Genomic DNA, 25,646 nt, shown 5'->3' on the forward strand with positions numbered 1-25,646 from the left:
GGATAGTGGAAGGTGTCTCTGGCCCTTGGAACGAGATGAGCTTCAAGGTCCCCTCCAACCCACACCAGTCTGGGATTCTCCAATGTGCTTTCAGGGAGCTGCCTGTCCCAGCAGCTGCTGCCACAGTGGTGCTGAGCCCAGCCCAGCCCCTTTCCCTGGGAGCAGGAGCAGCATTCCCACCCTGTTCCCTCAGCCACAGGACCGGGCAGGCCAGTGCCAGTGTTTTTATTAAAAGCTGCTTACCTAGGTACTAACACAGGGCTGTGGAAGAGCGAGCTCCAGAGGTTAATTGTGGCAGTCCAAAGCATGAGAGGGTGATGGTGACTCCCTTGTTCCCAGCACAAAAGCTGGGGCCTCTCCATTCCTGTCCCTTGTTTCTGCCTGTGCTGAATGACCTTACTCTATTTCACTTCTCTGCTCCAACAGCCATGCTGATTTTTTTTTTTTAATTTTTAGACTTCCCTTCACTCCATTTTGATCACATGCATTACCAACCTGTGTCTGAGTGCAGCAGCCAGAGTGTGAATGTGCTGTTGGCCAGGAGACAGCCCTGTCCCCTTCCCTGCTCCCCCCAAAACCAGCATGGGACCAGGGCAGGAAGCTGGCCTGCCTCCATCCCCAGCCCTTTGCAGCATTTCTAAGCTGTTTAGCAAAGGTAAAAGGTGCCCACTGTTAATGCTGACACTTGAGCCTCCTTCATTCCAAGGGAAGGCAGCATACCCTCACCCTTACTGCCTAGAGAACAAAAAGGAAATATTGGACAAAGGCACTTGGTTGAGGCACAGCAAGCTCAAGCCATGAGGAACCCTGAGATGAGACCCTGCAGAGCTGGGAGCAGTGAGCAGGGTGAACAACTGGCATCTCCGAAGTGGCTGGTCCTGAGCAGCTCCTGAATCCCAAAACTCAGGGGGCCAAAAACCCCAATGAGTCCATGGTTGCTTTGGCAGATGTTAGCCTGGACACACGCTGATCCCCAAAACTGGAGCACCTGCTGGGCAGTGCCAACTGCCAGCCCCAGGCTCTCCCCTCCTTCCTTCTGCACCCAGAGGTTGTGTCAGGCTCCGGGGCAGGCTCCCCCAGAGCTGGGTTTCCCAGTAGTCTGTGACCCTGATTCACAAGGAACTCCCTTTCCCCACCCGCCTCCCCAGTCCCCTCCCGCCCCCTTCCCCTGGTTTATGGCGTTGGTTCTGTTGTGGTGGGGCTGGCAGAGCGGCTCTTCCACCACACCTTCCCAGCACCCTCCCAGTGTCTCAGAGAAAGGGGGCTGGCAGCTCCTCCGTGATCCCCAGTGTGTGTTCAGGGCTTGGCAGGCTGACTTAAGTCTGCTTCTTTTCCCATTCCTGCAGAGAAAGGAAGAAAAAAAAAAAAAAAGGATGAGGAGACAAAACTGGAAAAGGAACAAAAGGAACACTTTAAGGCATCCCTCCTGCTGGAGGCTTTGGACCCAGCATCTTCCAAGCATTTCCCTCTCCCACCCAGCCCTGCACTTCCATGATTTCATGGTTAAACAAGAGGCAAAATCTGAGATTTCCCGTGAGCCCAGGGAGGAGAGGGAGGGCTGAGCAGGACCTTGGCTTTCCGCAGCACGCTCCCCGTGTTGGCAGGGATGATGGAGGGGCTTCTCTTCCTCAGCTCTGCCGCACAGTTCACAGGGACCAAGTGCTCAGGGGGACTCCCGTTTGGCTTGTTTGTAGTTTCCTGTGGAAAACGGGGAGAAAAGAAAAAGCTCAGGAAAGAAAAGCAAAGCTCAGGAAACCCAGGAAGCATAAACAACCAGATTAAAAAAAAAAAAAAAAAGTGTGAACTGTAATGAGATAAAAGTTGAGGTGACCAAATTCAATTCACACACCTCTGCCCTCAAAGGGACAAAGCCAGAGGGATGTCCCCTCTTCCCTGTGCTGCTCCCACAATACCCCAACCACTGTTTCTTGCAGAAGCTGGAGCTCTGAGTGAGGAAAAAGGGATGCATACCCCATTCTCAGCCTTGCTGGTCACGGCCAGCCCCAGGGCCGGCCCTCCTGCCAGCGACTGCTTCAGCTGCTCCTTCACTTCGGTCAGCTTGAGCTCCAGATCGACCCGAGACTCCTCCTTCTGCCGGCAGCGCTCCTCCAGCTCCGCCACCCGCTGCTCCAGCTCCTGCAGCCGCGGCCCTGCTTGCACAACCACCCTGCTCAGCGCCGGGAGAATCCACCCATGCTCTGCACAGGGACACTAGATGGGGCTGCCAGCCCGGCAGAGCGCTGCAGCCAGCCCAGCTCCCGGCCACCCTGTCCCTGTGGCCAGCCCGGTGTCCCTGTGCTCCGGCAGCAGCCGCAGCGCTCCCATGGCCCCGACCTACCCGTGCTGCCCTTCAAGGCTTCCCGCAGCTCCCGCTTCTCCTTCCGCAGCAACATCAGCTCGCTGCGGATCGATGCCTTCTCCTTCTCCAGCTTCTCCTTCTCTGTCAGGAATCGCCTGGCGTCCTCCTCGGCCCGGTTCTTGCCGTACCTGTACTGGTTGGCACCTGCAGGCACGGGGAGAGCCCACGAAGGGCTGCACCGATGGCACCCACTGTCCAGCTGAGCCCACCCACATCCCTCAGGGGAACTGGCCAGGAGTCCTGGCGAGGTTTGTGGCCCGGGGACTCACTGGACGCGTGTCTCTTCACTTTGACTTGCGGGTCCACCCGCCGCGACTTCTCGCTGCAGGACGAGGCGTGGCGCTTCACCTGAGCGGCCCCCGGCCGCCCCGGCTCCTCCTCCGCCTGCTGCGAGGAGAGAGGGCGAGCTGAGACACCTGCAGGGCCATCTCCCAGCTGAGACACCTGCAGGGCCATCCCAACCGGGCCACGGCTCCCTGGGCCACTGTGGTGGGAGAGGACGAGCCACCAAGTCATGCTCACCTGAACCTTCTCATAGGGGACATCATCGTACACCACCCGAGAGGAGTCTGCCCGCTGATCCTGGGAGGAGCTGGCCCACCTGCAGAAGGAGGGGTGGGGTCTTCCTTTCCAGAACATCCTTGCCAGCCCCTCAGGGAACCCTTCCAGCTCAAAGAGATTCCTGCATCTCATGACCCCACCCTAACACACTCTCCATCAGCACTGATGAAACCCTTTCAGCTTCCCATCCCGCCCTAGGGAACAAACCCGGGGCACTGAGTGTCCCTGAGATCCCAGCCACAAACGACAGCCCAGCCTGTGATTGTTCTAGGGACTCCACAGGGCCAAGGATCACCATGCTCAGCCCAGCACCCAGCCCCTGGCACAGCAGCAGCACAGCCTTACAGGTAGGAGTGTCTCACGGCCGTCACGATGTTGGCAATGGTCTCCACATCCACGTAGTCGTAGTGCAAGGCCTCTGGGGCTGTCTGGGAGCCTGTTTCCACCAAGAGGAGACCCAGCCAGCGGCCTAGATCTTCAGAGCAGCTTGCCTGGAGAGCAGAGGAAGAGTTGGGGTGCACACCCAGCTCCCAGCCCCTCATCCTTGCTGCCTCCTGACACAAAGCCCTGCTGTGCACAATCCCCCTCTGCGCACCAAGTCCCCATGCGGCTGCCCCAGCTCACCCAAAACGTGCCCTGAGCTTTCCAGGGGAGGGCAAAACAAGGCACTGCTTGCATGGGGTGTTGATCATCCCAAGGGTTGCTCCCCCAGCCTGGCAACCCCATCCTCAGGACACCGTCCCCCCCTGCTCACCTCCAGCGCCGTCACCTCGTGCCCGTGGCGCAGGATGCGGAAGGCGAAGGGGTGCTTGGGGCCCAGGCCGGGCAGCACCTCGCAGCCCCGCAGGACGATGGCGTTCACGTGGGTGCGCAGGTCCGTGCGGTCCTTGTGGAAGTACAGCGTGTTGCCCTTGAGGCGACACCAGCGCTCCTTCCAGCACTGGTTCACCAGCACGCTGAGGTAGCCTGGGGGGGCCAGGGGAGGGAAGGGCATCAGCACCTGCCTGGCTGTGCCTCAGGCAGGCTTTGACAGGATAGAGCTTACAGCATGGCTTCCTGCTCAGCCAGCCCTTCTGTGCCTCAGTTTCCCCCCAGACAACCAGCTGGGCCCAGAGGAGCTGCCAGCTCGGTACCACAAAATCCCCTCAAGCCTGTTTTTGGGGACACGGGTGACTCCTTGCCTACTCATCACTGGAATTTGCAGAGCCAGGCCTGGGCAGCATTTCCCAGCCTGTGGCAGCGTCACACCTCCTCAGTGAGCTCGTTCCCACCCCTGACTCCCGCAGCCATCCATGCTGAGGGATGTCACTCCCCACTGATCCCACTCTACTCCCAGCCCCATCTTTGCCCCCAGCCCGCACGAACCGCAGCAGGGAATGTCCTCCTCGGTGGAGGAGGTCTGAGTGTCCTCGGGGCATGGCTTCTTCTTGGAGAAGCTGATGATCCTGGTGATTTTCTTCCCTGCTGCCCGGCTCATCGAGCCCTTCAGGTCAGCCAGGCCGCTCTTTTTGCCTTTCCCTGGAAGGACAGGGTAGCTGTGTGACCCTGGTGCGTGTCCTGGCATCCCACCTGGCTGCAGAGGATGCTGCCCTGCTGGGAGCACACAGCTGGCCCCGGCTGGGTGGGCAGTGGGGACAGGGACTGTACCGTGCTCTCCGTGCTCCCTGCGGGTGGCTGGGGACCCGGTGTCACCCATGGCCACACTGTCCGAGTCCGAGGTGTGCTTCTCCTGGGACAGCCGCTGTGGGAAAGCAGAATCCCATCAGCACCACCCCCAGCCCTTCACCCCCTGCACAGGGCTGGGATTTCCAGCTCCTGTTCTCCTTCCCAGCCCTGCAGAGCTGCTGTGGGAATGGGAAAGGCTCCTCGTGCAGCCCCAGGAATTTGGGGTCCCCCAGACCCGTGTTCCCCAGGTTTATCCACAGCAGCCCCACACAGCCCTAGACAGGGCCCCGAGGAATCATCACCTTGTCCAGCTCCATCTTGCACGGCATCACTGGGGAGGTGGGGGCTTCCATCCCGCCTGCTGCTGGACTGCTGGCTTCCTTTATCACCTGCACAGACAGCCCCAGCTGTCACCTCAAAATGACCCGAGGGCCAGGGCTGCCCTCCCTGGCTCAGCTCCTTCACTACCAGAGCCAGGCAGAACCAGGGGGACACGTCCTGGTCCCCAGAGCTCAGGGCAGCACACCCAGATCGGGACTGCTCACACCCTGTCCCCTTCAAAACTTCAACCAGTTTTGTGGATTTTGTCAGGGATTTTGGAAATCTCAGAAGAGACAGATACAGGTGCCAAGCCAGCGTCACCCTGCCAGCACAGGACACCTTGTGACCCCCCTGTTTTAAGGTGTGGCGTGCCCTGGGTGTGTCAAACCCCCCGTTCTCCCACATTTGGGGTGACAGCTGCGTCGCTGGTGCGCTCAGAGGCTCCTTTCCCACCCGCCACCCCTTCCCCGCAGCCCCCGCTTCCCGGCCCCGAACAAAGGCAGGAAAGGGCCCTGGGGAAGAGGAAGGGGAGAGCAAACATCCCCCCAGCCGGGGCTATCAGCGCCGGAGCCGCCCAGGCCCTGGGAAGCAGCCGATAAGAGACAGGAGCAAAGCCCCCTTCCCCTTCCAGCAGGGCAAGGCCATTCCCAGAGCAGCCCCCTCCCCAGCTCGGGCAGGGAGGATGCCAAGGGGGGTCTCTGGATGCCCCTGGCAGGAGCAGTGGTACCTTGAGCCACTCCTCAGCCTGCTCCTTGCTCTGCACTGCCAGCACCAGCGCCTCGGCCCCTGGCAGCGAGAACCGCAGCTCGTGCTTCTTGCGCCGCCCGTCCTTGGGGACATAAATGACATTGCAGGTGGCCAGGGGCACCTCCACGTGTGGCTGCCGGTCCTTGGAGCTTTTGTAGCACTGAGGGAAGCGGAGAGAACTGCTCAGGGCTCAGCCAAACCTGCCTGGCTGGCTGCTGTGCTGGGGGGGTCCCACAGATGGGAGGGGGTCTTAGGGTCCCTCGCTGGTGGCACAGCTGGAGGTGGCTCAGGTTGTGCCACTCCGTGGTGTCCCAAAACCAGGGGAGCCCTCTGTTCCCTTGCAAGGTAAGCAAGGGCAGCTCCTGCTTGTGTGGCAGCCTTGGGCAGGGGCTTGGTTTGGATGGTGCTTTTGTTCCTTCAGCCTGGGCTCAGCCACCCTCCCGTCCCCCCAGGGGGTGTCTGTGCCCCTCAGGCCAGGCTCACCAGCAGTTTGCCATCCCGGATGATGGTGAGCTGCTTGGCCCACTGTCCAAAGCGCTTCTTGCGCAAGAGGAACGCGCAGATCCGGCAATCCTTCACCAGGTTCATGGAGGCCTCCTCTGAGGGCCACTGGTGTGTCAGCTGCTGGCCCTTGCCCTCCTCCTCCTCCTCGTCATAGGACTCGTATGAGCTGCTCATGGCATCCGAGTCATTGTCTGCAAGGAAGCAGGGGAGTCACCCTAAAAGGTGCCACACACCCTGCCAGGGTTCCCCATGCCCAGCAGCTCCAGACAGAGCTGGGTGCCAGGAAAGGTGGATTCCCTGTCATCCTCTGGAAACAGCAGCCTTTGGCAGCAGCCACCTCCACTTCCCTTGGAATCCTGCAGGATGCTCGTGGGCTGAGTGCCAGCCCCAAGTGCCTCTATCCAGAGCCCTGGGCTGGTTTCTTTCTCTGCAAGGCTCACACTTTGAAACCCTGGTTCTCCAGCCTCAACCCCAGCAGCCCCCAGCCCACTGCTCAAGCCCCACTTCGGGCTGGACCTTGCCAAAGCTCTCCCCTCCCTGTCGAGAACACCCAGATACCTACAGGAACTTTTCTGCTCCCCGTTTATCCTGGTGACGGGGTAGCTGCTGTCTGCATCCTCGTAATAGCCGTCCTCGATGGAGTTGGGGGGGCTGGAGCTGTCTGCAGGGGAAGCAGAGGGGCTGGGGCTGGTACACCTGGTTTTCCCTCATGGATGCTCAGTGGGGCACAGCCAAGCTCAACCTCCCAGGGCATCCCATCCTCCCGTGGCTCTGATCTCTCCCATCACCTCATTCCCAGTCTGGCTGGAGCAAACAACTCCTTGCAATACCAAGTAGGATGGGAGGGAGTGGGACAGGAGCCCTGCTGGTGGGAGCAGCGACCATTCCTTCCCCAGGATGGGCCACTGAGAGCTGCCTGGCTTGTCAGGCAGGTGAGGGATGCAGTGGGCAGCTCCCCCCACCCTGCTGCTGGCCTGGCTGGAGCAGGACTCACTGCGGGAGGTGATGTACTCGGGGGCCTTGCCAGGGCCCAGGGGCAGTGCTTCCTCGTAGTAATCCTCAGGAGGGGGAGTGGTGGGCAGAGGAGGAGCAGGATCCACAGGAACCTAGAGCAGAAACACCTCCAGCTTTAACCAGGGCAGCAGCAGGGGCAGGAGCCTCAGCAGGGCACAGGAAGGGTCCCACCCTGGCCACTGTCACCTCCCCACGCAGACCTGGCTTGGGGACAGGCAGGGACTTACAGGTTTGGCTGTCTGGCTCCCTGCCAGCTCCAAGCCAGCAGTGTCATTGGTGTCCCCCTCCTCCTCCTGCATGTCCTGCAGGTCCCGCAGGTCACAGTCTGCATGGGATAAACAGAGGGTGAGGGGAGCAGGAAAGCAGAGCTGGACATCCCAGCTGTGCTCTGCAGGAATCTCCCTCCACGGCCCTTCCCTGGGGAGGTGCTGGGAGATGGGAACCACTGCTAAACACAGCTGGAGCGTGGGTTCCCTCATGGCCAGCCCCCACACAGCTCCAAGGGAGCAGGAACAAGCACCCAGAGCGATGATGACCACTCTGGACACAAGGATGCAGGTGTCACCCTTCTTCCAAAGGACCCCAGGACCAGCATGACCCCCAGGGCACCCCTCCAGCTCAGCCACACGTACCAAACTCCTCAAAGAGGGACTCCACGAAGCTGGTGCCATTGCCCAGGGACGCTGTGTTGACGTACATGTAGTCCACATCCTTCCCTGGAATTGAGGGGGATGCTCTGAGCCTGGGGCAGGCACTGCCACCCCTCGTGCCCACAATCCCAGAGACACAGAGCAGGCACTGGGGATGGAGGAACCCCCAGGGATGCTGTGGCTCCCCCAGGAGAGCAGGAATGGGGGCTCTGGGAAGGCCCAGGTGCACGGTGCTGGCGGAAACCCCTGTGCTCAGCACAAATCCAGGCAGGAAGAGCTCTGGAAGCTGTGTTTCCGCAGGGAGCAGCCCTCCCTCCTGCACCCGGGGCACGGCTGACGCCAGCCCTGCTCCCGGGGCAGGGAGGAGCTCAGAAGGGAAAGCAAAGTGCCCTGAGGGGGCTGAGCAGGTGCTGGGCTCATCCCTGCCCTGCAGAAGCTTTTCCCTGCCCTGCTGGGGACACCCACTGCCTTTGGGAACAGCCAGTGGCCACCACAGGAGAGGGACACAGACCTGCAGGTGGCTGCAGCTTCTGCAGGATGGTGGACACAGCCAGCTTCTTCTCCTGCGTGGTGGCACTCAGGTACTCGTGGTCCAGCAGCTTGAGCAGAACGCTGAGCTCTGGCAGGAGCTGGTCCAGCACTGAGGGGAGCAGGAAAAATCCCATCAGCCAGGGGGTGTTGGGATGCTGGGGTTAAGACAAGGCAAAATGGGCTGGAACTCCAGCAAACTTGGAGCTCTGGACGGGGCAGAAAGAAAGAGCTGCAGTTGCTCCCAGTGCAGGATCCCTCCTCTTGGCAGCCACCAAACATCCTCTCAGCACAGCTGGGGTGACACACAGCTGGCTTTGGGTCTCCAGGGACAGAAACAGAGGCCAAGGGTCACTGCAGAGGCAGCTCGGATGTGCTGACTGATGGAGATGGCTCCAAGGAGGGGACAGAGGGTGCCTCAGAGTGTGGGGACACCCTGGCTGGGCTGTAGCTGTCCCCACAGTGCTCCTTGGCAGAGCAGGGCAGCAGCAAGGGCTGGCAAAGGGTACTTCCCAGAGGAAGGGAAGGGTTCTGAGCCACTGCTGGGATCCTCCTTCCTCACGTGAGGGATGTGGAGCCACAAACAGCACAATAAAAGCAGCTGGTGTTTCAAGGGTGAAGGGGAGCCCAGCAGGAGGGGCATCATGTGGAGCAGTGCCAGCCAAGACGAGCCCCTGGGCACACAGACAACGTGCCAGCCCAAATTGCCACCATCCCAGGACACAGGGCAGGATGTGGCTCACGAGGCTCTTCCTGCCTCCCTGCACTCCACAGACCTCCTGCTTCCTCCTCCCTCCCCAGTGCCAAGCTGAGCCCCAGCCTCAGCCCTTCTGGGCACAGCACCGGGCAGTGCCCATCTCCCGTGGGCAGGCCAAGGCAGGACAGGCAGCCCCAGCAGCAGGAGGAACCTCAGCACTGCTCCAGGAGGAACAGACAAGCACCCCTCAGACCCTGGGGAAGGAGAAGGCAACCACAGGGAATGGGATTCCTGCTCCTGGAGCTGGAAGGACACCCCACAGCCAACACACAGCCACGGGACATGTCCTGCCCATGCTCTGCTGGCTGTCCCTGCCAGCACACACCTCCCATGGTGGGGACCTGCTGAGCCTCGTGGGTGGGGTAAGCACCCAGCTCCAGGGCCCCTCTGCCTTATAGGGAGGGATGGAAGAAAGGAAAATCCTCTCTGGGATGTTGCAGAGTGCTGCACAGGCAGCATGGGATCAGGCTCCTGCTGGTGATCTTCAGGAAAGTGAGACATCCTCCCTGCAGGGCTTGGCAGGGCAGGGGACTGCAAGGAAGGGACAAAAAGCCAGGATTCCCCTGTCCAGCCAGCAGCTGCAAACATCTTGGGAGTCACCCACCCTCCTGCTGCCCCAGCTCAGCCACCAGCTCCCACAAAGGGGACGGGGACTGTGCAGGCTCCTCCCTGCACTGGCTTTCCACAGCTCACCAAACCCCAGCCCGTGGGGTCAGCAGCATCCTCCACACTCCCAGGACACCCCAAACCCCAGGCTGTGGGGACAGCAGCATCCCCCCCACTCACAGGACACCCCAAACCCCAGCCCGTGGGGTCAGCAGCATCCCCCCCACTCCCAGGACACCCCAAACCCCAGGCTGTGGGGTCAGCAGCATCCCCCCCACTCCCAGGACACCCCAAGCCCCAGGCTGTGGGGTCAGCAGCATCCCCCCCCACTCCCAGGACACCCCAAACCCCAGGCCATGGTGTCACCAGCATCCCCCCACTCCCAGGACACCCCAAACCCCAGGCCATGGTGTCACCAGCATCCCCCCACTCCCAGGACACCCCAAACCCCAGACTGTGGGGTCAGCAGCATCCCCCCCACTCCCAGGACATCCCAAACCCCAGGCTGTGGGGTCAGCAGCATCCCCCCCACTCCCAGGACACCCCAAACCCCAGGCTGTGGGGACAGCAGCATCCCCCCCACTCCCAGGACACCCCAAACCCCAGGCTGTGGGGTCAGCAGCACCCCCATCCCCTGCCACGTGCAGGACACATCCCATCACAGGCACCAGCTCCGTGTCAGGGCTCTGGGCCAGCCAGGGCCCTAAGGGCAGCCTGGTTTCTGTGACCAGTGCCCCAGCAGGCAGGGAGGGGGCACAGGGACCCCCTGGGCACCAGAGCTGAGGTGCCTGATGTACCAGGGCTGCTGGCAGGGGCTGGGCTCAGCAGCAGTGCCCCGAGCTGGGCACACTCAGCACGGACACACAGCTCTGAAGGCGCCTTTGTTCCCCCAGCTGAGCTGTCCCCTCCATCTCCCTTGTTAAACATCCTCCAAAATACAACGGGGGGGGGGGGGGGGGGGGGGGGGCAGTCAAAGAGGCCTGTGATCCCAGGAGGGCACGCTGAGCAGAGCCTGGGGGAGCACAGGGAGGCCAGGAATTAATTTCCTATGCTCGTTAGGCTTCCAGCCTGAAGGAGATTAATGGGGGGCTGCAGGAAGTGAGGGGAGATTGCTCCAGGGGGGCAGCAAGGATGGTGGGACACCCAAGGTCACCTGGCAGGCAAGGACCAGCACAGACAAGAGCTGGTGGGAGCGAGCTCAGAGCCACAGAGCTGGCCCAGGGGACAGGGACACATCTCCTGTGCTGGGGTGGGCACTGGTGCCAGCGTGCCTGGGGACTCTGAGCCTGGGGACAGGGACAGCAGGACAGCAAAGGGCTCCTGGGGAGGAGGGGTAGGGTGTCAGAGTGACCACAGGTGACACAGGGACCCTGTGTCCCCTGCCCAGGGGGCAGGGGATGGCTCCCACCTGCTGCTTTCTGCTGGGGCTCCTCCTGCACCCAAAATCTGTGGGACCACCCCACTGCCCTGCATGGAACAGCCAGAACAGACAGGGACACCAGCAATGCCCTCCTCTCTGCGTCTGAGGCAGGATGGGAGATGTCCATGAGCTCTCTGGGCCTGGGAAGGCCAGGACCCGTGGCAGCAGATGGCTTTAGCATTAACTCACAGGCCTGGATGGGCTGGGGGACCCAGGGTGGCTCTGCTGGGACGGGGTGACCCAGGGGACAGCAGCAGGACACTGCTGCCATGCAGGACACCGGGGCAGTGCTGCCAAATCCTGCCCTGGCAGCAGCACCAAGCACGGTGCTGCAGGGGAGCTGCACCCCTGCAGCCTCCCTCTCCAGCCCACACCAGGCCAGCTCTATTTTTAGCCCCCACAAGTGCTCCCCTGCTCGGGGAGCCTTTTCCCAGCAGAGAGATAAGGGCTGGACACAGGCTGCAGCTGCAGAGCCTCCCTGCCCCTCCCTGGCTCTGCCCCAGCACAGCAGCAAAAACTGGGTCCTGCTCCAGTAACCTGCAGAGAGGAGGAAGAGGAGGAAGAGGAGGAGGAAGAGTGTCTGGCCAAGCCAAAGCAGGAGTTTCCTGGTGTGGAGACCCAGCTTTTGCAAGGGGAGAGAGAAGACAAGCCCATGGAGTTCTCACTCCAAGAAAAGCCCAGCCTGGAGCTTGAGAGAGCCCCGGGGAGGGGAGGTGCTGAATCACAGCTCTGAAATGCAGTGGGAGGTGCTCAGGGACCCCCATCCTGTGTTCACAGCTCCCCTGCCTCCGGCCACGCTTCCTCCTGCACCAGGTGATGCCTGGGGCCGAGGGGGAAATCGGATGCTGGGAGCAGCGGCCATTGTTTGTAGCTAAAATAAAACCCAGGCACAAATAAATCCTTCCTGTTGGCAGGGCAGGGCCCTTGGCCGCTCTGCCTGCCAGCACGGGGCTCCTCACAGCTGCCACCCACAGCAAACCAACCGTGGGAGCTCCTGGGGTGCCCTGAACAGGAGGGGACAGCACCCAGGGACACGCCAGCCCCTGGGGGAGCCCTGCAGGGAGGTGCCAGTGGGACAAACAGCCCCAGAGTTGCTCTCTGCAGCACACAAACCCTGCTCACCTGTCCACAGGTGGATGTGGAGCCACCTGCAAGAGCCCTGCAGTGCTGGGACGTGTCCCCAAGCCTTGCTGGGTGCCCCAGGATGCATCAGCAGAGGGGTGAGGTGCTGGCAGCCCCCTCCAGCCCCAGCACTGCTGCTCTCTGAGGAAGCCCACGGGCACTCTGCTGAGCTCCCAGGGCAGCTCCTGTTCCCATCCCCACTCCCAAGGAGGTTTCTTCCCTCTGGGGAGGAGGAAGTGCCTCGGTGGGGGTGGCTTGGGGCTCCCAGAATTGTTCCTTTGTGCAGGGGACAGCGGGACAGAGCTGCCTGCACCCTGCCCACGGCCACTGCCCTGCCAAGGGGGCAGGAGAGGGGCAGCACTGGGCCCTGGAGGGGGCAGGAGCCAGCCAGGCTCTGCTCCCATCACTCAGCACCTGCTGGGTGTGGGGCAAACTGGGATGGGCTGGGAGGGCCAGGAACAGCAGCCTGGAAAAAACCTCTTCCTCCTCGTCCCAGTCTGTCCTGCTCCAGGCCGCAGGGGTTTCAGGAAAAGCCAGCCATCAATGATCACTCTTGAGCCCTGGCAACATCCCCTGACAGTGGAAGATTTGCTGAGGGGCCACTTGGTGCACATGAATCATCTCCTCCCTGCAAACAAGGGCCCCTTGAGCGGGGAGGATGGGGGAGCCTCCGACTCTGCAACCAGCAGTTCCAGCAGGACTGAGCACTCGGGGCTGGCTCCTGCCTGCCAGGCCCCCCAGCTGCCCCTCACTGGGGTAACCCCGTGCTCTCACTCCCAGTTTGGGTGCTGCAGCACCCCTGGGTGCTGGGGAGCACAAGGCAAGCTCAGATCTCAAGTCTCAGCTTTTCCAGCACGCAGGCAGAGCAGCCACGCACAGCCCTGGGGCCCTCATCATGGTGGCCTTGCAGTAATTGATATCCTCAGCTGATAGCCTTGGAAAATCTACCCTGGGAGGTGAGTGTGGAACCTGACTGCTTGAGAATCACCAGTTCTGCCTCCAGAGCAGCAGCCTCTCCCCTCACACAAGGGCTTGGAGAGCTCCTCCATCCTGGCAGAGGGGCACATGAGCCACCAGAAGGGTTAGAAAGCACAAAGGGTGCCCTGGCTGTGCCACCAGAAGGGTTAAAAGCACAAAGGGTGCCCTGGCTAAGCCACCAGAAGGGTTAAAAGCACAAAGGGTGCCCTGGCTGTGCCACCAGAAGGGTTAAAAGCACAAAGGGTGCCTGACTGAGCCACCAGAAGGGTTAAAAGCACAAAGGGTGCCCTGGCTGAGCCAGCAGAAGGGTTAAAAGCACAAAGGGTGCCCTGGCTGAGCCACCAGAAGGGTTAAAAGCCACAAAGGGTGCCCTGGCTGAGCCACCAGAAGGGTTAAAAGCACAAAGGGTGCCCTGGCTGAGCCAGAAGAAGGGTTAAAAGCCACAAAGGTGCCTGGCTGAGCCACCAGAAGGGTTAAAAGCACAAAGGGTGCCTGGCTGAGCCACCAGAAGGGTTAGAAAGCACAAAGGGTGCCCTGGCTAAGCCAGCAGAAGGGTTAAAAGCACAAAGGGTGCCCTGGCTAAGCCAGCAGAAGGGTTAAAAGCACAAAGGGTGCCCTGGCTGAGCCACCAGAAGGGTTAAAAGCACAAAGGGTGCCCTGGCTGTGCCACCAAAAGGGTTAAAAGCACAAAGGGTGCCTGGCTGTGCCACCAGAAGGATTAAAAGCACAAAGGGTGCCCTGGTTGTGCCACCAGAAGGGTTAAAAGCACAAAGGGTGCCTGGCTGTGCCACCAGAAGGGTTAAAAGTCACAAAGGGTGCCCTGGCTAAGCCAGCAGAAGGGTTAAAAGCCACAAAGGTGCCTGGCTGTGCCTGCTGTGCCTCCTCCATCAGTGCCCCATGTGCTGCAGACACCCCAGCAGTGCCAGCAGCTCTGGGGATCCCTTCCCAGCTGGGCTCCAGTGGCACCAGCTCACTCCAGCAGTGGCACAGAGGGTCCGGGGCCTGTCCCAAGCCTCTGCCAGCTCAGGCTCCTCTCCCCAGGTTAAGCAGACCTGCACAGAGCCTTATCTCCTGGCCCTGCCCAGCAGGGACCAGCCAAGCCCAGCCCAGAGCTGTTCCCCCAGCCAGGCTCTTCCCAACCCCCTGCCCCACCCTGGCTCTCTGCACAGAGGGGCTCCGAGTCCTCAGCACCCCCCAAAAAGGGGAGAAGAGCTGTGGGACAGTCCTGGAGCCCCAGCTCGGCCCTGCAGGAGGGAACTGGACACAAGCAGGACTCCAAACACCCCCTGTGAGCACACTCCTGCCCCGAGGAGACAGCTTGTCACATCCTCCTCCCCTCCTGAAGGAGGAAACAGGAGTCCTGAATAGAGGGAAGTGTAATTACAGCTGATGGAGCGTGCAGAGGGCAGAGATTATCACCTGCATTCGTGTCCCTGGCAGCTCACACACTGCAGGAACCATCACTCACTCCAGGGGGGCAGAGAAGCCTCTCCCTTGAGTAATTAGATTAATGGGAACAAGGATTAATTGGGAACAAGGATTAAATGGGATCCCACCCTGCCCGGTGCCAGGAGGGCCCAAGGGAGTGGTGCTGGGCTCACCCCAGGCTGGGTCTGGGCTCTCCTGGTGCTGCCACACCAGGGTGCATGGGTGTGAGTGGGAGATCTCCCCCCTAGCCCCTCACCCTGCACAGTCCCCTGGGCACCCCAGTGTGGGCAGTGCCCCCCCCCAGCACACCCACGGGGCACCAGAGGGACACAGGCTCCCTGCAGTGACATTGCCCCTGGGACAGCCCCTGCCAGGGGTTCTCCCTCACAGCAGCTTCTGAGTGCTGCAGGTAATTATTAACAGGCTGATTAAATCACCAACAAGCACCTCCTTGTGAGCCAGGCTGCCAGTGACCCCAGTGCCTCCTGCTGTGGCAGGACCCCCCTTCCCCAGGGGCTGTCCCCCCCTTCCTCTGCCTCCTGGAGAAGGCTGTGGCTGTTTGCTTTAGCTCACCCAAAGCAAACCTCATCCCCCTGGCCTGGAGGCTGCAGCCACCCTCAGCCCAGAGGAGCAGGGGGTGGTTCCAGGGTCACCCCTCTCCCAGCTGAGCACAGAGAGATGCTGAGCAAATAAAAGCACCCAGGTGAGAGAGCTGAGTGACCCTGCTGTGTCCTCACGGGCAGGCTGCACACTCTGCTCCTAACCCCAGCCACGAGGGGTTTCCAGCCCCAGCTCAACACAATCAGCTCTGGAAAATGACATGGAGCAGGTTTAGAACTCCCAGACTGCATTTCAGGACCCAGTGCCAGGCCCAGGCTACATTTCAGAGCTCGGTGCCAGGCTCAGCAGGCTCATGGCAGGATGCTCCAGCCTGGGAGCTGGGCTCAGAGGCTGCTGGCTGGAAAACACATGTAAATAATGAATGAAAAGGAGAGGTTTGAGATGCCCTTTAAAGGAATAGTCAGGCAGGGGCGAGACCTGCTGAGTAATGTATAAAAAACAAGCTTCAGGCAGGGGAGAGATGTTAGGATTACTCAGGACCCAGAATAAACTGTGTTTCCTCCAACCAAAATTTTGGTGTCGGCCTTTTCCAAACAAACTCCAGCAACAGGTTGGCCTGGGCTCCCCTCCAGAACTGGGAGAGGCCCTGGGATGGTGCCCCAAGCCTCTGCCCACCCCTGTGCCCACCCTCTGTGGTGGGCAGAGCAGTGGGAAGCCTCCCTGGGTCACACCTTCCTGCTTGTAGGGACCTGGAGCTGTCACCTCCCTGTAGCCCTTGGCCTCCTCCAAACCTCAGCCTCCAGGAGAGTTGGAGTTCCAGCTAATTGCAGGAGTTCCAGCTAATTGCAGGAGTTCCAGTGGGAAGCCCCAATTCCCACCACTCCACACCACCACCCAGGGCTGGATCCAGCCCCCACATCCCCAAAATCTCCTCTGGTGGGGCTGGAAAGCTCTCTGCACCCCAAGAGACACTTCTCCACGTCTTGTGCATCCCCACTGCCCAAAGCCAAGGTCCAAAACACCTTGGATGCAATTCCCAACCTGCAGGAGCGAGATGTGGGGAGGCCACCAGAGCTGGCACATCTTCTTGGGAGGAAAGGTCACCCGGGGAGTTTGTGCCAGGATCCTGAGCAGGAGAGCAGGATCCAAACCCCCACCTAGCAGGGAGAGCCAGGGATTTGCAGGATCAGCTTTCCCAAATCCCACTGCACTCCTGGTGGAGGAGAACCCACAGATGCCAGTGGGGAATATCCTGGAGCTGGGGCAGGGAGATGTGCCCAGCTCCCAGCTCCCAGCCCTGGCATCCCTGCCCTGACCCCGACAATGCCCAGGAGTTCAGAGCTGTGCTGGACACGAGTGTCCCTGCCTGCTGGGGGGGGTTGGGACCTTCCAGTGGCCACCTCAGCCCTGTCCCCATGTCCCCAGGCCGGGGCACAGCAGAGGGTCCCCATGTGCAGGGGCTGGGGCCGCACTGCCCCCGAGGACCCTCGGCCAGCAGGATGAGCGTTATTTTCTCAGCCCTTCCCTTTCCTTCCCTTGCCCAGCTCCGCCGGGAGCATCAGGTGCAGCAGCAAGGCCACCATCCGACAGCATTTCCTACCCGGTTAACCCCTGCAGGGCAGGGCTGCAGGGCCAGGAGAACCGGGATGTCCCAGCGGGAAAGGTGACAAGGTGTGACAGACTGCTCTGGTGGCTCCAGCAGTGCTGGGATTGCTTCACCTGCTTTTCACTCCAGGACACCAAAACCAGCTCTCTAACCTGCTGCTACTAAAGTTCTAGTCCTTCTTCTGTCCTTCACAACCACGGTTTCCCAAAATTATGGACCACATAAAATGAGCAGCTGTTCCTCCATCACAAACTTGGGTGGGTTTAATGCTCAAAAAAAACCCCCCGGAGAAAGCCAAAGCCATTCTTCAAAGTGGTCCTTACACATCTCCTGCTAATTGGCAGCAATCAGAGCATACCAGCGTCTCCCCCAGCTCCCTCTTATCACTTCCAGGATCAAATGCACACGAAAACCACTTCAAAAAAAGAAAAAAAAATATTTTGAGCATGGAAACCCCTTGGAGCAAAGCTGTTTTTGTTCCAAACTGTTACGAAATGTCAGTGTTTCCCCTCGCCTGCCAAAGAGCCGGCTTTGATGCCATGGGAGGCTTTATCAGGAGCAGGAAAAGAAGGAGCTGGAGCAGGGGGAGGCTCTGAGAGGTTATTTTATCCTTCCCCACTGCAGATTGTCAGCCCAGAATGCACCCAGGGACCTGAGCTCCCCAAATGGTGCTGCTTTCAGCGCCTCGGGGTGATGACAGGCGGCTGCTGCCTGCCAGGGTGCCCTCCCTGCTCTGTCACCTCCTGGGTGCCCTGGCTGGGGTGCCAGCCCCTTGTTCGTGCAGGGCTGGCAGTGAAATGTCTCCAGCCCCATTGTCTTGTCACTGGCGTGGGACAGCGACATTTAATTGGTGTTTTACAGGGCAGAGAGCTGTGTCATTAATTTTAAGGTTCCTTATATGCAGGAGGAGATGTGTTCCTCAGGAGGGAGTGTGAGCTGTGCCAGACTAGATAACAGGGAAGGGTTAAGGGGTTAGGACACGAGTCTGGGAAGCCAGAAACCACTTCAAGCCTCCACTCTGCTCCACTGTTATCTCCTGTCCCCAGCAAGTGATTTGGCCACCGAACAACAGGCAGTGCTCTGCTCTGAAAAGGCTTCCCACTGCTCGGGATGAGACAGCTTCTTCAAAACCTTAAACAAAGTTTTCCTGGGCAGGGATAGGAACCTCCTGCAGGCCCGTGGGAGCTCAGGCCCCGCCGCACAGCAAAGGGCACGGCAGCCTCGCGGCTCAGCACGTTTGCACAGGAAAAGAGCATTTCCAGGTCAAGAGTGGGAAAGAGGCAGGTTTTCCAGGCAGTGCAGGCAGATAGGACGGTCCCCAGGGCTCCTGGCTGGGGGACACTATCCCACAGTGTCCTTCCCCTCTCCAGCTGCCCCTCCAGAGCTGCCAGGAGGCTTCACACCGATCCAGCCTCCCCCTGCTACAGCCAGCGCTGCACGCAGCAGGAGATTGGAAAATCCAGAGGGGCAAACAACTCCAGCGCTCCAGCAGCACCAGCATCCCACCTCGCAGCCTGTTTTAGCCACCTCAGCCCCTTCCCCAGCTCCCCCGGGCTAGGAACAGGCGGTGGCCGATTTCCATGGAAGGAATGGCTGCAATGCGGAGGAGAGCTCGGCACTTGCCCGGCGCTAACAGCTGGCCCGGGCTGCGCTCCTCAGCACCCAGAGCCTTCCTTCCACCGGCAGGATTCCTGCTGCCTGCTCGCAGGCGGCCGGGCAGGAATGATCCCGGCTCCCTCCCACCCGTCCTGCAGCCTCCCCATTCCTGTGGGCGAGCTGGAGCCAAGTTTATCCCCGACACATCTCCGCCGGCTTTGCTGGATTTAGAGCCCAGATAAGTTTGGGGCAGGACCTAAATTGTGGTGGCTCAAAAGGTCAGGGAAGAGACACTAATGAGGGAGGAGAAGCCACGTGTGAGCACAGGCGTGTTCGAGCAAAGGATCGCCTCCCAAATCACGCTTTGGGAGCTGGGTTCTCCATCAGCACAACCTGAAACAACTCTGCCAACAGCACCGATCCCCCCGTCAGCCACTGGTGCAGAGCTGGGCCAAGCACTGGGTGTGCCCAGCCTGCTGGGCATGAGAAAAACTGGCAGGTGATAAAATCAGGATACAGCAGGGCCTGAGCAGAGCTGCAGGTGAAGGAAGGGGCTGCCAGAGAGCAGCCAGAGACTGGGAATGGGCACAGACCCCCCTTTCACCGGGTAAGGGAACCTTCCCTCCACGAGCCACAGCCCCCAGAGGGATCCAGCAGCTCTGGCTGATGAGCAGGAGGGGCTGGGGGGATTTCCATTAGCAAGGAGCCATCCAGGTGCCAACAGCAATTCATCACAAGCACTCAAAACAAAGCAGGCAGGCACCAGCCAGGGGGACATAAAACGGCTCTTCCCTGGCAGGGTCAACCTGTGGAGAGGCCAAACCATGCCCAAACACGGCTCCCTCAGCTGGGCATCCCCTCCTTCCCTGCCATGAGGCCCCAGGTTTGATTTCTGGAGTGCAAACAGGGAATTTCCCATCAGCTCACACAGCAGGAGAATGGGGAAGCCGAGACCGTCTGCCTCCCCTGTCCCCAGTGATGTCCTCTGGGACCCTGGAGGACAGCTCTGGTATCAAGAAGTGTCACTGGACAGCACTGCCCCTCCTGCCACAGCTCCCCCCTTCAGAGCGGGCAAAGCCACCCTGGACACAGGCACAGGGGACGGCTGTCCCTGTCACCGTCCCTGTCCCCTCCCGGGATGCAGGCCACTGACACCGTGCCTGTGTTTGCAGCGCTCCCAGACTCCTCAGAGCCGTTTCCAGTGCGGAAACGCCACCCCATCCTTTTACATCGGCAAGGGGAACTCTTGACCCGCGGGTGTTTGTGGCGCTGACCCGGGGCTGCAGACACAGCGCTCCTGAGCAGCCCCGGCACTCCAGCGTGGTCCAGCCCCTGCAGCCAGAGACGCCCCTGGCCACTCTCTTATCGCTTTTGGCCAGCGTTTCTGCGGCACCTCCAAGGACAGGGCAAGGGCCAGCACCCCCGTGCTCCATCCTGTCACCACCTGCTCCTCCTGTGCAGCCCCAGGGGGTCAGCAGCAGCAGCAGGGAGCAATCCCCCTGCAAACCTCCCCGTGCTCCCTCCAGGGACCTGGCAGCCCCAGCAGAGAGCCGGGACCTTCTCTGCAGAGCTGGCCCGAAGCCCTGGCAGGTTTCTACAGATCCCAGATCAAAGCCCAGGAGCTCGACGAGCGCGGTGCCACAGGCAGGAAGCCCACACGTGTGGGAAGGAGCTGCTCCCAGCTGGGTGGGGATCGCGCCCTCCGCGGCTCTGGGAGACTCCCGGCCAGGGAAACCCTCTGAACCCCATCAGCCCCATCGGGGAGCGTCACCACCACAATTTCCCCTAACAAGTGCTTACACCCCACAGCCTCCCTTGCAGGCTCCTGGTGTTTTACCCACCCTACCAGCAAAGAGAAACTGGTTCCAGTTGGTGCCCAGCCGGCCCTGCTGGAGCAGGGTCCCACACGGAGCCGAGGGATGCGCGATCCGCGACTCCCTGCGCCTGGCACGGGCATCCCCGGTGCCCTCCGCGCTGTGCCCCGGCAGGGGAGGGGATGGGAGGGGATGGGATGCGCGTCCCGTCCTCCGGTCTGCTCCGTCCCTCCCGCCCCGTCCCTTACCGCTGAGCCGGTCCATGGTCCGGAGCCGCGGCACCGCGGCCGCCCCGGGAGCTGCGGGCGGGCGAGTGTCGCGGGCAGCGGCCGCCCGGCGGGGCCGGCTCTCGCTCGGGGCGGCCAATCCCTTCATCCGCCCCTCCCTCCCTCCTTCCCTCCCTCGCTCGGAGCACGGCAGCGCCCAGCACCGGCACGGCACGGCACGGCACCGGGGACAGCCCTGGGCTGGGGTCCCCTGCCAGCCTGCATCCCCATCGGCAGCCAGAGACCCCCACCCCGGGAAGGGTGGGGGTCGTGAGTGGGCCACCTGCACCTGCCCGGCCTGGGAAACTTCGGTTTAGGGGGAAAATCGCGAATTCCCACAGCCCGTAGCAAGGAGAGCTCCCCCTGAGCCCTCACTCCTCGTTTCCCCCTCCCCAAAATCCCCAGCGTGTCCCTGGCAATGCCGCTGTCATTGTCCCTGCCCAGCACAGACCTGCAGGGACACCTGGGCTTGGGAGACCAGTGGGACGTGTGACAGTGTCCCAGGTGTGGCAGCAAGGACAGCGGCTGCTGGCACTGCCAGGACAGTCCGGGCTGCAGCTGAGCCCTGTGGGGACAGCAGGCTGGGACAGAAATGTGGTGAGCTGTCACACGTACCCAATTATTATCACCTGGGAAAGCAATAATTGAAATATCAGCTGTGAATTAGCAACTGGCCTGGAGAACTTCCCCTTTTTGGGGCATCTTCAGCCCAGGAAACTCAGCCCCTCTCACCCCCCCACACCCAGCTGGGAACCAGCTCCTGCATGGATGGTGTTTGATCATCTCTCCATTCTGGATTGAGCCCCAGTTTTCTTCCACAACTCGGGATCTCCCTTGGGGCAGGAATCTCAGCCCAGGGCTGCCAACACTGCCAGGGAATTGCAGAGCAGCCAGGGACAGCTTCCAGGGCAGCTGGTGACACCTGGGGTGGTGGCACACCAGCAGGGGCCCTTGGAGTGCCTGCTGCCCCAGAAGGGAGCTGGAGATGCTGCCCTGGCTCTGAAATAAAAAAAAAAACCCAAGCCCTGCCTCAGTTTCCCCACCTTTGCCATGCAGGTCCTTGTGGAGGAGAGTTACTGTCCATAAAATGCTTTGGAAATGAAAAGATCCTGCTGTTGAGTTATTACTGTTATTAATAACATCCCCCAGGCTTCCTCACTGGAACTGCTGCTGGCCAGGGAAGATTCCTACAGCCACAAACAGTTGAGTTTGATTTAGAGAGCTCTATTTTGTACGAGTGAAATAATTACAAATCAGCTTGGCTCATTTACTGCTGCACTGGAGCTGATGAGCAGCTTCACCTCAATCCCCAGCCCTCTCCTGGCTGCCACAAAGCTCCAGGGCTGGAGCTGCTGCTGCTGGGAAACCCCTGCCCTGCGTGAGCCCCCTGACCTCTGGCAAAACCCTGCAGTGGTTTTGGGCAACAAACTGGGCAGCTTTGGATGGCAGGGAGGGCACTGGATCCACTCCGTGGGGACTCCAGGACAGGAGGGTTTCAGAGGGGACCAGAACGTGGCTCATGGCACAGTGGAGGTAAAAGCTGTGCTGTCCCCTCACAGGAGCTCTGCTGACACCCCCCAGGTCCCTGGGCTGTTTTGGGGACTGTCCAACCCTGCTGTATGCCTGAAAATCCTGCAGGAGGAGCAAACAGGAAAGCAGAGCACCACAGACAGCAGGGAAGATGTTTGTGTGGAAACAACCTCATTCATTTTATGAAAAAAATAAGGCAAAAACCAAAGTTATCCCATAGAGTTTGGGATACAGAGATGTAGAGTTTGCAGAGGAGGGAATTGCCTGCATTCCCAGAGGGACTCATCAGGGAATGATGGCAGTTGTGATGGGGACCTGCATTTCTCACTCCTCTCCTCTGGCCTTCCCCAGCTCCCAGCTGGAATATCCTGGAATGCTCAGCCCTGGACAAACCTGATGAGCAGCAAGAAACTGCACAAGGCAGGAGGTGGCTTTGGCTGCTCCACTTAGGAAGGGCTGGGTTTGGGGATGGAAAGTGGCTATTCTGGCACCTTGGGAGGATAAACTGGCTCTGGAGCAGCCCTGGCTTTGCAGGGAAAGCCACTCAGGGTTTGCATCACTTCTGTCCCCTGCCCCGAGCTCTGCATTTCACATCCTGAAGTGCCCCCAGTCCTGGCCATGTGAAGGCAGGGATGGATTTAAGGAGCCTGGAGTGAGATCCCACTTTCCTGCCGTTGTGCCCAGGGCCTTTTCCACCCCAACTCCACAGCCCAGCTGAGCAGGAGGGGATGGGACACCCCAGTGCAGCCCCCACCCCAAACCCCTGCTCTCTGCCAGCTCCAGGCTCCATGGCTGCAGCAGGAAAATCCTTCCCCTCCCCTCGTGTCCCTGTGGAAATTGAAATGTCAGATGTGAATCCTCACCCTCCCCTCGTGTCCCTGTGGAAATTGAAATGTCAGATGTGAATCCTCACCCTCCCCTCGTGTCCCTGTGAGGAGGCAGTGACAGACACCAAGGGGAGAGCCCAGGGATCCGTACAGAACTCAGGCTGGAAAAGGAAAGGAAACACAGAGCACCAAAGGATCTGCAAGACTCCAATTCACTCTCAGGGGTGCAGGGAGGGCCCCAGTGGCCCGTCCAGCCCCCAGAATCATACAGAGCTGCAATATAGAGATCTCTCTATGTATATATTTATAGGTATGTATATATTTATAGTGCACTGGGTTAGAACAGCCGGGCCTGCTTCTTCAGCTCGTTCCTCTTCCACAGAGCCAGGCGGTCGAACTCGGCCATGGTCATGCCGAAGATCTGGTAGAATTCCTCCTGGGACAGGTGCCTCTGGGGAGAAACAGGAGGCTGGGCCAGAGCTGGGCACTTCCAGGGGCTCTGAGGGCATCCCTGAGACCATGGGGTGACACGAGCCCAGCACTGCTCCCCTGGGAAGGACCTGCCTCCCTCCTGCCCCTGCCAGAGGCACAGGGGAGCAGAGGGAGCCCTGTGACACTGCCCTGCCCCTCGTGTGCCCCTGCCAGAGGCTCAGGGGAGCAGAGGGAGCGCTGTGACACTGCCCTGCCCCTCGTGTGTCCCTGCCAGAGGCTCAAGGGAGCAGAGGGAGCCCTGTGACACTGCTCTGCCCCTCGTGTGTCCCTGCCAGAGGCACAGGGGAGCAGAGGGAGCCCTGTGACAGTGCCCTGCCCCTCGTGTGTCCCTGCCAGAGGCACAGGGGAGCAGAGGGAGCGCTGTGACACTGCCCTGCCCCTTGTGTCCCCCTGCCAGAGGCACAGGGGAGCAGAGGGAGCGCTGTGACAGTGCCCTGCCCCTCGTGTCCCCCTGCCAGAGGCACAGGGGAGCAGAGGGAGCCCTGTGACACTGCCCTGCCCCTCGTGTGTCCCTGCCAGAGGCACAGGGGAGCAGAGGGAGCCCTGTGACACTGCCCTGCCACTCGTGTGCCCCTGCCAGAGGCACAGGGGAGCAGAGGGAGCCCTGTGACACTGCCCTGCCCCTCGTGTGCCCCTGCCAGAGGCACAGGGGAGCAGAGGGAGCGCTGTGACACTGCCCTGCCACTCGTGTCCCCCTGCCAGAGGCACAGGGGAGCAGAGGGAGCGCTGTGACACTGCCCTGCCACTCGTGTGCCCCCGAGCAGGTGTGGACATGCTCCTCACACAGCCATGAGCCCCACACACTGCGTGCCAGGGCCACCCCGTGGGATCTGGTCCCTCTGTGCCCTGATTGTCCCCAGTGCCAAAGGTTCCTCTCACCTCTAACCGAGTCCTGTCCACGTCTTTGGGCAGCTGGTTCCTCCCCCTCGTCTTCACCAGGAGCAGCTCGTAGGGGTAAATCTGCACAGGGACAGGGACAAGGACACCGTGGGGCAGCCATGAGACACTCGGGGCACCCTTGGGAATGAGGGCAAGGCCTCCTGCTGTATTTAACAGGGTTTGGGTGGCACAGCTGCCTCCAGGGCTTGGGTGGGACAGGGAGAGGTGGGACCTGCTCTCGGGGTGGCTCTGGGGCAACCTGCTCACTCTGCAAAAGCAGGAATGACCCAGGCAGGGGTGTGAGCAGGAAACCACCAGCACAACCCCCTGCTCTGCTCCTCGCCCAGGGGACAATGGTGCTCAGCAGCACCTGGCACCTGCAGGAGGGGAGGGGCTCTGCTGTGAGCCCCACAGTCCTGGGATGGGGCTGTCGGGTCCAGGATGGAGCAGAGCAAAGGCAGAGGGCTGAGCTTCCCCCTGAAGAGCCTGGGGACACACGGACACATCCCTGGGGCTCTGGCTGGTGGCCTCTCCTCGCAGCAGAAGGGTCTTACCTTGTACTCTGTGGGGAGAGCAGAAAGACAGACATGAGCCACACCTCTGGTGTCACCACCCCCAGCCCCCTGCAGCCCCCCTCTGCAGAGCTGCCGGGGGGGTTGGCAGCCCCTCAGCAGGGGCAGTCCCCGGGGTGCCCCCGGGTCCCAGTCTCCCCCCTCACCTCGCATGCCCCAGTTGACGGCGTTGGTGCTGTCGTAGTGGAACAGCTCCGCGCTGGGAGGCTGCGGAGGGATGGAGACAGAGACGGGCAGTGAGAGGGAGGCTCCTCCAGCCGCTCCAGGGGCACCTCCCACGTCCCCAGGCGGGGACACCGAGATCCCCACCCAGCAGCAGGGAGAGCGAGACACGAGGAGGTGAAGTGACAAGGCCAGGTCACAGGGAGGCAGGAGCAGAGCTCCTGATCCCAAACAATCCCTGGGATACAAAGCAAAGCTCTTCTGCTGGAAAGCAACACCAGCAGCCCTCTGGATTTGCCCTGTGGGAAATCAGGGCAGACACTGCCTGGATAGGGCACTTTGGACCCCAATAAATAATGATTATTAATGATAATAATCATTTTGGATTGGCACGGGGCAGCAGTGACAGCAGGGATGCAGAGGAGGGGGGGAAAAGGATGGAAAGGGAATGCTGGGGGTTTGGAGGAGCCTGGGAGAATGGGGAATGCCCAGGAGAAGAGATTTGGGAATGCCTGGGAAAATGAGGAATGCCTTGGAGATTGGGAATGCTTGGGAGAAGGGGGAATGCCTGGGAGAAGAGATTTGGGAATGCCTGGGAGAAGAGATTTGGGAATGCCTGGGAGAAGAGATTTGAGAATGCCTGGGAGAAGAGATTTGGGAGTGCCTGGGAGAGGGGGGAAT

At 60.8% G+C, this 25,646-nt stretch overlaps 2 protein-coding genes across 11 annotated transcripts in view; both read right to left on the minus strand.

Moving 5' to 3' along the window:
* Positions 1-209: 209 nt before the first annotated feature.
* On the minus strand, positions 210-20,560 carry AFAP1L1 (actin filament associated protein 1 like 1). Of its 2 annotated transcripts, none has more exons than XM_059859802.1 (19): positions 20,486-20,560; positions 8,333-8,461; positions 7,804-7,887; positions 7,399-7,496; positions 7,152-7,263; positions 6,720-6,818; positions 6,137-6,348; positions 5,634-5,813; positions 4,888-4,974; positions 4,568-4,661; positions 4,286-4,438; positions 3,675-3,886; positions 3,266-3,411; positions 2,882-2,960; positions 2,629-2,743; positions 2,339-2,503; positions 1,972-2,150; positions 1,570-1,698; positions 210-1,340 (listed from the first exon to the last, which is right to left on the minus strand). In XM_059859802.1, exons 1-19 carry the CDS (start codon positions 20,499-20,501, stop codon positions 1,317-1,319), a joined length of 2,313 nt encoding a protein of 770 aa, XP_059715785.1. In that variant the 5' UTR covers positions 20,502-20,560; the 3' UTR covers positions 210-1,316. The 2 variants fall into 2 exon arrangements, with proteins under 2 accessions (XP_059715785.1, XP_059715784.1); XM_059859801.1 differs by having other exon boundaries at positions 2,629-2,746.
* Positions 20,561-23,141: 2,581 nt separating this feature from the next.
* Positions 23,142-25,646, minus strand: part of ABLIM3 (actin binding LIM protein family member 3) — a 48,519-nt gene continuing 46,014 nt past the window's right edge. For 2 of the 9 annotated variants that reach the window (XM_059860147.1, XM_059860151.1), the window contains 2 exons: positions 24,950-25,010; positions 24,428-24,793 (listed from right to left, as the gene is read on the minus strand). In XM_059860147.1, the coding sequence (XP_059716130.1) occupies positions 24,495-24,793; positions 24,950-25,010 (360 nt within the window). In that variant the 3' untranslated portion in view covers positions 24,428-24,494. Of the gene's footprint in view, positions 23,312-24,231; positions 24,313-24,420; positions 24,794-24,949; positions 25,011-25,646 lie in introns of those variants that run through there. The other 7 variants (XM_059860155.1, XM_059860150.1, XM_059860148.1 and 4 more) reach the window with 7 other exon arrangements.

This window comes from Haemorhous mexicanus, chromosome 15 (genome assembly GCF_027477595.1).
Source record: "Haemorhous mexicanus isolate bHaeMex1 chromosome 15, bHaeMex1.pri, whole genome shotgun sequence".
Taxonomy (NCBI): Eukaryota; Metazoa; Chordata; class Aves; order Passeriformes; family Fringillidae; genus Haemorhous; species Haemorhous mexicanus.

Bases quoted from the DNA above. Each gene is read 5' to 3' on its own strand.
- AFAP1L1 (XM_059859801.1), bottom strand. The intron at 4,662-4,887 runs GTGATGATTCCT...GCTTTCCCACAG, and splicing joins GCAAGATGGAGCTGGACAAG to CGGCTGTCCCAGGAGAAGCA. The intron at 1,341-1,569 runs GTCCTGCTCAGC...CTTTCTCTGCAG, and splicing joins GCGTGCTGCGGAAAGCCAAG to GAATGGGAAAAGAAGCAGAC.